Source organism: Montipora foliosa, chromosome 12 (assembly GCF_036669935.1).
Source record: "Montipora foliosa isolate CH-2021 chromosome 12, ASM3666993v2, whole genome shotgun sequence".
In the NCBI taxonomy this organism is placed as follows: domain Eukaryota; kingdom Metazoa; phylum Cnidaria; class Anthozoa; order Scleractinia; family Acroporidae; genus Montipora; species Montipora foliosa.
The window spans coordinates 822,265-832,264 of record NC_090880.1 but is presented as its reverse complement, the minus strand read 5'-3'; the positions used below and the strand labels follow the sequence as shown (position 1 = coordinate 832,264).

Below are 10,000 nucleotides of genomic sequence, written 5' to 3'. Positions count from 1 at the left end.
AAAATCTGCCAAACCTGAATTGTGTGAAATAAGGTTGAGATTCTTGATGGCACTAACATTGATTTCCAAAAAAAAATCATCCCATCAACTAAAGTCAGGCAAATGTTGATATTTGAGGAGACTGAAAACCTCCCACTAAGAGAAAAATCTCTCCAGCAGCACAATGAGACAAGCAACTCAATCCATAATGACAGCAAGATATTGTCTTACAACTGCATCTATAACCTTTAGGTTGTTGAAGAGCCAGTGAAAAGGTGGCAGGATGTTGATGGTGCCAATACTCTGGTAAGACCTTTGTGGTCAAGTTTTGATAGAATGCGTTAACAACTGTCAATAGTAACATTTCAATTTTCAGCAAACTTGTATAACTTGAGGTAATCAATTCCAAAGAATGCCTGAAGATGTATATTACTTGTTATTGAATGTTTGGTTCTGTACATTAATTAAATTAATGTATTTTTATATATACACACCTTTTTTGGTAATTTCTAAAGAAAGAATATATCCCAGTAGTTTGATGTTGCATTTTAGGATCTCATGTACAGTGATCCAAAGAGATGGAGCTACTTGTTTGAGACATATGTCCTTCTTACAATGATGGAAATACACCACAGACCTCAGGTACAGAACGATATTTTGACTGTACATGTATTAATATGTTGTGTCGTTCCCCTCAAATTTCAGGAGCAATGCATGTGTTAAGCAAACAATTTCAAATCTGTCATACTTAAACCCTTAAGATTACTCAACATTTTGTTGAATAAAGAATATGTATACAGTAAGAGCATTCAAATGTGACTGTAGGTGTGTAAGGTATCATGCACCTGTGGGAATGATGGGAAACTAGTTTTTTTGGTAAAGGGGTGAAAGGACAACTGGACAATCAGTTTCCATTTTTCAGTTGTTCTTATTTTGCCTGTTGCCAAGCAACTAGTGTCCCATGTATACTATTAGAGCTATTAGGGCATTAAGCAACACCGAAGTATTGAAAATGAATTGTCGACCTGTGCAGTTTGCAGGACGCCACATGATTTATTGAAAAACCAATTCTATGATAATTATTGTGAAACTACTAGCTTGCATCTCTGTGACTATTAATTTTGTCTAATAGTAAGCTTCCTAGTTTCAATGTGGCTCATCATTGTAAATGCAGTGTCTGAACAACAGGAATATAACACTTGTAGTGAGTGTGATGATCAATGTGATGGCACAATACTCAGACCACCCTCCAACCATCAGCATTGACGGACACACGCTGGAAGCTTTGGAGAACTTCACCTACCTCGGGTCCACCATCTCCAGCACACTCAACATCAAGGTAGAGGTGAACAACAGGATTGCCAAAGCAGCCGCAGTCATGGCCAGGCTAACCAAGAGAGTCTGGAACAACTCCAGCCTGACTGAGAAGACCAACCTGCGTGTCTACCAGGCTTGTGTGTTCAGCACTCTAACTTCTCTATGGCAATGAGTCATGGACCACCAACGAGGGGAGAAACCAGCCATCCCCCCCATCCCCCCATGTTTGCACGAAGTGCAACAGAGACTGCAGATCGCGGGTTGGCCTTTTCAGCCACTTGTGCAGTTGTCAACGACTGTCACAGTGATGCTGTACCATCGTCTCTCCCAGTGCTCCGTGAGATTTAGTTGCTATTGTATCTTTTAGAACTAGTTTTTGAGGAGTATTTCAAAAAGCTTTCGATTGAAGACATAATTTGTATCTACTGTAAGACTTGACAGATTTTTTGATGACAACCTTTATGAAGACTAAAGGGTCATTGATCTTTCCGTGCAATCAGAATTTTTTTATAGCCTTCAAGTCCTTGCATGCGGAAAACTCCACAAGACTTGTCATTGTGCGTCATGCAACAGGTTGTAATAATTATTATTCCAAAGGAGATTTTGTAGCACCATTATTGGTACATTTTTTGAATAATATGCCATTCAAATTTTACTGTTAAGCAGTGTTCCAGATAAGAAAGCTTCCTGACCCTATAGTTTACATGTACAAGTTTCTTGGCTAGAAAGTATGTTTTTCAACTCTGAAAGTGAAGAATGATTAACATAGACAAGTTCATTCTCTTGAGTATATCATGGGTAATCAGGGCAAGATGGAGAGAATTTTATATGTTTCTGTGGATGTTCAAAACGTTGAAAAAGTATTCATGATGATATGCAATTTTGGGTTTTTTAATTTCTAAAATAGAAGATATGCACTCAAAGGTGCAGCAGAATAAAGTTGGAGAGAATGGCTATTGCATGTAGAAATTATTTTATTAAACAAAGTTTCTGTCATACATTTCCTGTAATTCCAAAGGCACAGAGAAAGACAGAACAAAACAAGCAGTATTTAGGAATTCCAAAGGACAGATACCAAGTCCAGTTCATCTCAGTTGTGAACTTGAACTTATTTGTTTGGTTTATGAAGGCGAAAGTCTATAAAGTAGTCATGTACGGTTTACATGTATTTTGCTTTGAATTTCCCACCATGTTGCCTTGATTACCCAATAATGAATAAACGTAACACAATATTTGGCGGTACAACATTCTTCGGGACACAGATTGGGCCAAGGCCAACCTAAAATGAAGGAATCCTGTATGTTTGCCCGTCCAATCAAACCATCCCACTTTGTGATTAATAAACGTAGCACATCATTTTGGTAAGAGAGCCATCAACATAATTTAGTCCATGGACGTGGTCTGTACAATATTTGGGGGTACAATGATCTTCGGGGGCAGATCGGGCCAAGGCATGGATGGTCTGTAATGAAGGAATCCTGTATGTTTGCCTGTCCAATCACACCATCCCACTTCGCGATGAATAAACGTGGCACATCATTTTCTTGAGAGAGCCATCCACATGAAAAACCCTTCGAGATCGATGACCAAACAGACCATTTATTTAGATGGGAAGCTTTCCAAAAAGAGAGATGTAGAATGTGTGCAGACAGCTGGAACAAACACCACACATTACACCGGGACTTTTGACATTCTGTTTTTTAAAGTTGAAATGTCGTGAGATTCAGTTCAATTGAGGTATAAATAAAAGCTTGAAATATATTTCTGTGTGTCTTTAGTTTGATTGTAAGTATGTCAATGGGCTGGGTTTCCCATGGATGAACTTGTCCATGCCCTCCAGCCATGAAAGAAGGAGTCAAGTATTGATGGGGTCATTTTGTCATCTCTATCGACTGGTTGATGACGATGATTGGACCCTTGAAATGCATCATCTCCAGGACATGCTGGAATTGATGACACATTGGGACTCCGAGATGTCATCCCATCCTCCTTTGCGTGCTTCTTTATCTTACCTCCTCCATCTCTCTTCACCTCATTTTCCAACATGGACACTTGCTGAACAGATTTCCACCGTTTCTCCCGCCTAAAATCCATGATGTCATTCCTTGTCTCGTGATTCCGGTAAAAATGACATGCATGCACTACACAACACTCCACCAAAAAAACGACAGTTGAAAATATAAATAAATTATCCATCTCTGCTGTGGGTGAAACCAAGTCATAGGGTCCTACACTACTCATTATTATTTAGCCAAATCGTTTTAATTGGCTGAGTTCCTTTTTTATTATTTTTTTTCAGACTTCACCTGTTAGGTTGCTGGAAAGAAGTGCTTATAGTGCAAGATTCTGCTTTGTAGAAAATCTCCATAGAAGGTAAAACAAAGCCCAAAGACTAAGAGTAAAATACACCTAAGAACTCTGTTGAATACCAATACATGTAATTATAATAATTTTCTGTTTAATTCAATGTCAAATTTTCTTGCTCAAGTATAATAGAGATTTCTTAATAAAATCTGACAAACTTGCCTTACTTACATTTTTTCCAATGTAGTGGTGTGTTATCTACTGTGGAGTACAAAATTTTCCAGGAGTGGTTTGAATACCTGATGTCCCATGAAAAACCTCAGATAGACTTAATAGGTGGGTACTTTAACGTCAAGTAAGTAAATAGAACTTAGAACTTTATGAATTAGCTCTCTTGAAACGTTCTGTCTTTACTCTGGGTGGAATAAATTCATGCTCAATCTCATGTTCACGTAAAGCCCTGTTACGTTTATCTGGAAGAATTTCATGAAGGATGTGATTTTCGTCTGAAGCTATTTTCCTGAATAGTTCATTGTCTCTTGTTAACTTAAAGGATGACTGACATAGGTGTGACATCAGAATCATAACCAAATCTTGCTGCTTGTCTGATGAAGCCACAAATATGGGTTCTAGGGTCTTTCCTTTCTACCCAGAGGCCCATATCTCCATACCATACTTAAACAAATCTAACATCATACTTAATAAATCTAACAAATCATACTTAATAAATCTAATCTGCCTTTTTGGGTGTGATCATTGTTAATTAATGATTGTTCAAAATGAATATCTTTAAAAATTGGGACTGTGTTGGAAATTATTCTGGGGCATTTTTCCAATATGTGCACCAACATGGCTGTCTCATCACGTGATTGAAAACCAGTTTCCCAGTTTAAATCTTTCATTGTTGAATGAACTTACATCTCGTTTAGAAACTTTATGGGCCATTTTCTTGTGTCACAAGTCCCTCTGTATCTCAAGAACAGAGAGGATTTAAGTTGTCAAACTTCACAGCCAGTTTGCTTTGTGTTGCCTTGAAAACATCTTAAAAGATTGGCTTTCCTGAACAAGCAGTTGGCAGATTGACAAATGGCTTTTCGGGACTTTTGAGAAACGGGCCCTAGGAGTCAATGGGTTAATGTTATGTTAACCTTTTTCCGAAAGAGTCCACATAATAATTTATCACCGGTTGTATTGTATTTATTGCCAAGTTGAATTTTCTTCCTTTCTTGGTTTTAGTATACTTACGAACATCACCAGAGAAATGTATGGAGAGAATAAAGAAAAGGAGCAGAAACGAAGAAACTTCAGTGACTATGGTAAATGGACTTTCAGTCTGCTTTCAAGAAAAAAGGCTTGTTGTTACTACAAATCTGCAATTGTATTAAAATTCCTTACAGTCCAGCTATGTCACGCATGACCAGTATCCACAAGACTGAAATGAACATTCAAATCCCTCTTTGGAGCTTCCGAGATTTGAATGGAATGTTGAAGATTTTACTGAAAGTTGCTACGAAAAATGCACAATAACTGAACAATACATAATTCATTAAACACTTGAAATAGTTTTGCCTTTTCAAACACTGTTTATTTTATAATAAAACAAAAGTTCGTAGCTAACTGTTTTTGACATATCAAAGGGAATATCAACGCAAGTTCAGAATGTCAAGAGCAAAGTTCAAAACAGGCATGCAGATTTGAATACTCAGCTCAGTTCAATTTCAAAACAACTGGTCACATGTGACATACATGTGGCTTCACTGTAAAGTTGTTTGAGGCAAACCGCTATTTTAAAAATCTTCAATATTTACAAGAATAATTTATTAATTAGGCAAAAGGAATTGTATGGGCAAGGTGTCATTATTTCATTTCAGGACCTTTTAAATTCTTTGCATGAGAAATATGAAGACTGGCTTATAAAAAAGAGCAAAGTGGATGTTCCTGCTCCAGTTGTGGTGAGTTGTTGAACTTTATGTTTGAAATTCAGGAGGAAAATTATAATTTACAGCCACATTTTAACATATTATTCACTCATCTATTCTGTCACGACCTTTTCCCATTTTTCCAATGTCAACTTCATTTACCAGTTTTATTATACCTCTCAGATAGGTACATGTGCTGTGATTGGCTAAATTAGCAGGCCATATGCTTTTCTCGGTCCGTATTGTAAGTTACAAATCCTATTTTTTTTTCCTGTTGATTTATTGCCCACATGCTCTTGGGCCATACATCAATGTGAAAAAACTTGCTCTGTAACTTACAGTACGGACCTCGAACTTGGTTAGCAAGAGGTGTATATTTAACTTTTGTGTACATGTATATGCATTTCTTTTCAAATAAAGCTGAGGTAATAAATTTATTTCTTTAAGTAAATTGTAGTTACCGGTAACTAGTCTAGAGCTTCCTGCCTCCATTAGCTGTACTAGTCACGGGATAGCCAACAAATTACTTGCTATTGTGAAAAAGTTGTTAAAGAGTTGAGGGTCTAACCGTTTTTGACTTTATCATGTTCAGATTCATTATATTATCAAATGCTAGTATACAGAATACAGGCCAGCTTTCTTGCAAGGTTGTAATTTATACCACGCTATGCTCTTATCAGTTCAGCCACGTTTTATGCTCACTTCTTCTCACTTCTCGCACATGCTACAATGTTTTTCTTTTGTAGGCTTTCTTTGGTACGAGTCACTCTTTAGTTTCTCCCACCCTTCCCTTCCCTGTTTCTTTTTTTTTTTTTCAATAAAGCTGGACTACAGGTGTTAGTGCACACCTGCTACTTTACATTGGATGTAGCAGGTTGGGTGGGGCCTGTTTACTTTTATTAGTAAAGTAAATGCCCTTACATTCAAATCTCCCATAAGTGACCTCCCAAAATGTCAAACCTAGGTGGTAACAGTTGCTTGCAGGAATTTGTCGCTTATGAGAGCCTAGACCAGCCAGATCGAGTCAAAATTTTTCCTCGTTAACATAATTATGGTACTGCAGAGACTGTCTCATGCGCCAATGCCCATCGAAACCTATGTACACGTACATAAATAGTAATAGTAGTCATAAAAACGTGGTTCACTTCTGACAGACTGCATCTCTTGTATAACCAAATTTCTTAAGAGAAGCGCCAAGTGGTTGTGACCAGGAAACGGTCCAATGGAGGAGCCAGATATGGGCTAATCTATTTTTTACGGAGCCAACAAGACATTGACATCTCAGCTGAATAAAAAAATCAGAAACCTTGGATATGACTTGGGCTGCATAGGAAATGACTGTTGACTGCACTGAATACTGTACTTCAATTTTCATACCATAGTTGCTAACTGTTGACTGTTCTTGAGAGAACACTCAATTAGGAAATCAATTCTAATTTTCAGTAATTATAAAACACTTAGGGTTGTCTGTTTTAAAGTGCACCTAACGGCAAAAAGATTTTTTTGCCAAGATCATTCTTTTCACCTAAAGCAACATATTTTACAATTTTCACTTCGAAATTTTGCTTTCTTGTGTCACACAAGCTATGTAAAGTTAGTAAAACTTGCCGTCATATGGACCCACTACCGTGCTGTGAGAGGCATGGGCCTACAAACTGCTTTGCTTTCAAGTTTTCAAAGAGGTTTTGCATTGCAAAACAGTTTGTGACGTAAAATCGAGAATAGACCCATGCTTCTGACAGCTTGGTCGTGGGTCCGAATGATTGCCAGTTTTGCTAACTTTGCATAACTTACGTGGCACATAAAAAGCAAAATTTTGAGGTACAAATGGTAAAATATGTTTGCTTTTGGTGGAGAGATTGAAATTAGAAACAAAAAATGTTTGAGTTTAGGTGCACTTTAACACTGAAAGAGTTCAGTGTATCTGCATTTTTTCTTTAAAAATTTAAATGTTTTATTCATGTGAAAAGTCAATTCCAGAAAAAATCCAGTACTTCCCATTAAGAAATTCCTGTTCACGCCTTATTATCCAATTTCTGCCCCATAACCTCTCAAGTGGTTGCTTTAGGGATGTTAAAAACAAAACAAAATTTCATACTATTTTTTTCTAAAAGTGGTTGCGCTTGCTTACAAGAGGTTCCACATAATTAAAGTAATTTTACTTGGAAACTTTTGGTATTTTGGAAAAGTGGTCGCTTACGAGAGGTGGTTGCAACTGGATGTTCGACTGTATTAATTTTGTTATACTACAAGCAGTGTGGGAAGACACCCCAAAAGAAACAACAACTGGCTCATGAACATACAGTGTAAACCTGTTACCTTCATTTGTGAAGAACTGGCTGAATTAATTTTTCCATTGTCTGTTTTAGGTTGTAGATGGAAATCAAAGCCTGCAAGATATGTTCCGGTTCTATGAAAGTAACAGTCAAGTGCTGCTTGGTATTAGTGCATCAAAAACAGATTAATGATACTAGATTTTTTTAAATTTTGTACTATAATATTTTTCATGTAGATTTAGTGCATATAATTTGTTTGTTAATGTTCTGGCAACAACAAAATCTTGACCTCCTTCCATATTGGATGCCCATTTAAAACTATTGTTTGCTTTGAATTTAACCCTTTGTGCCTTGTTCAAGGTAAAACAATAATACTCTTAGAACTGTGAATTTTGAAACTATAAATAAGATACCAGTAATATTATTTGATGTAAAAAACAATTTTGGAATAAGGTTTATTGTTATCAATATTGTTTTGTTTATGCAGGGATATCGTCTACCTTTCTAGCTCACCTTGTTGATCCAATTGTTTAGGAAGTAGTGCCCAATTAGATATCTTATTTTGAAAAACTTGTTTAGTGTTGTAAAATGATCATGTCTAAGCATATAATTTATAGCAAACTTTCACTTCAAAATAATTTGTATGATGTCAAATAACACAGTCAACAAACTGAGGCAAGAACATCTAGCCTTCTTATGATATTTGACTCTTCTCATATGACTGCTTCATGTAAATCTATGTTGCTCCCTTTTTGAGAGTACTGCACCTACTGTATACAGTAAAACCCGGCAAGTAAGAACCTGTTAGCCTAATTTTGTCAGTTAGACCCCCTCCAAACAAGAACCTGTTAACCCTAAAATTTGAAACAGGTTTGTTTTCTGAAATCTAAAAAATATGTGAACTTTGGAAAAGAAGATAAATTGATTGATGTTTTAAATATTCGTGTAATTTTCGATTTTACTTATTATAGTCATTTTTATGACTGTGAACTTTTAAACTCTGTATTAAAATTTTATTCAAATTTCATATAAGGGATAATGAAATCTGGATGCTGCATCAGGGATAAAGTCCGAATACCACTAAATTCTGCTATCTTGTACATGATTTTTTTCCGTCAGAAAATAAAAACCTATTTAGAATCTAGATAGCCTAAATTTCTGTTAATTACCATTTTTGTAAGAATCTGTTTAGGCTAAGTTTTCCCTGCTAGCAGAGGTCTCTCACGGCGGGGCAAAAATGAGAGACCTCTGCCGGCTAGCAGGGAAGGCTAAGTTTACTCACAGGATTTTACTGTATGTCTTAGCTAAAGCTAGTAATTCTTATCATTTTAATCAGTGCAAGATTGTCAGTCGTATAAAAAGCTATCTTCACTTCCTAGAAACATGTTCTAACTGGGAAATTACAAGAGCCAGAAATTTGTTAACATGGCATTTTAAAAGACATTGTTTTTTCAAAAAAAAAAATTCATCACCATTCCTTTGGGTGAAATTGCTTTTCAATTAAAGCATATTTCTTTAGGACTCTTTTTCAATTAGTAATTCAAAGAGTAGTGTGTCCCAAAAATTTCCTTCTTTAATCCTTTAGAATTTATTTTAGTAAGTATCATCCTCCAATGTTGCAAAAGTTTCTTTATCTTTTTCATTCTTTGAAATAGTACAAAATAAATGTCATATTCCCATTAATTAAAAGGTTTGTTTGGTGCAACTCTTTGCTTTTTCCCCTGCAACTTCCCAATATTAATTTATTGTTTCCATGTCATCTTATGCTTGTGTCACAAGACCATCTCCTTCTGAGACCCTCCTTGCAGAACCAATACCAAAAGACTACCGTTATTTTCCCCATCCCATAATGCAATACATGTTAGAGGGTTCTATACATAAAAACAATACAAGTTAATTACTCTTGGAACTGTATCATGCTTCAGTGAATTCAATATCCATTTAAGTGAAGCTATGCCTTGCAGTTGTGAATGCAATTTTAGCAATTGCATAGAGAAGCCTGAAAAATTCAGGATTTCAATGGGGTTTGAACCCGTGACCTCGTGATGCCGATGTAACACGACAACCAACTCAGAAATGAAGCCACTGTCGTTTGGACCTAATTGTTTGCAACTTCTCCCAAGAGAAATTGAAAACAATGCCTATGCAAAATGTTTGGGGTAAGCAAGGTGTATTGTGATCTATGATGGGAAACAGGGCTGAATA

The 10,000-nt window shown here is 36.3% G+C and overlaps 2 protein-coding genes across 5 annotated transcripts in view; both read left to right on the top strand.

Moving 5' to 3' along the window:
* Positions 1 to 9,512, top strand: part of LOC137980304 (thymidine kinase 2, mitochondrial-like) — a 15,146-nt gene extending 5,634 nt beyond the window's left edge. For all 4 annotated transcript variants that reach the window (XM_068827705.1, XM_068827702.1, XM_068827703.1 and 1 more), the window contains 7 exons: positions 232 to 285; positions 532 to 621; positions 3,596 to 3,669; positions 3,848 to 3,936; positions 4,837 to 4,916; positions 5,472 to 5,552; positions 7,889 to 9,512. In XM_068827705.1, the coding sequence (XP_068683806.1) occupies positions 232 to 285; positions 532 to 621; positions 3,596 to 3,669; positions 3,848 to 3,936; positions 4,837 to 4,916; positions 5,472 to 5,552; positions 7,889 to 7,984 (564 nt within the window). In that variant the 3' untranslated portion in view covers positions 7,985 to 9,512. The remainder of the gene's footprint in view (positions 1 to 231; positions 286 to 531; positions 622 to 3,595; positions 3,670 to 3,847; positions 3,937 to 4,836; positions 4,917 to 5,471; positions 5,553 to 7,888) is intronic.
* Positions 9,513 to 9,661: 149 nt separating this feature from the next.
* Positions 9,662 to 10,000, top strand: part of LOC137980306 (thymidine kinase 2, mitochondrial-like) — an 18,053-nt gene continuing 17,714 nt past the window's right edge. The window contains exon 1 of the mRNA XM_068827706.1: positions 9,662 to 9,954. Within this exon, the coding sequence (XP_068683807.1) occupies positions 9,933 to 9,954 (22 nt within the window). The 5' untranslated portion in view covers positions 9,662 to 9,932. The remainder of the gene's footprint in view (positions 9,955 to 10,000) is intronic.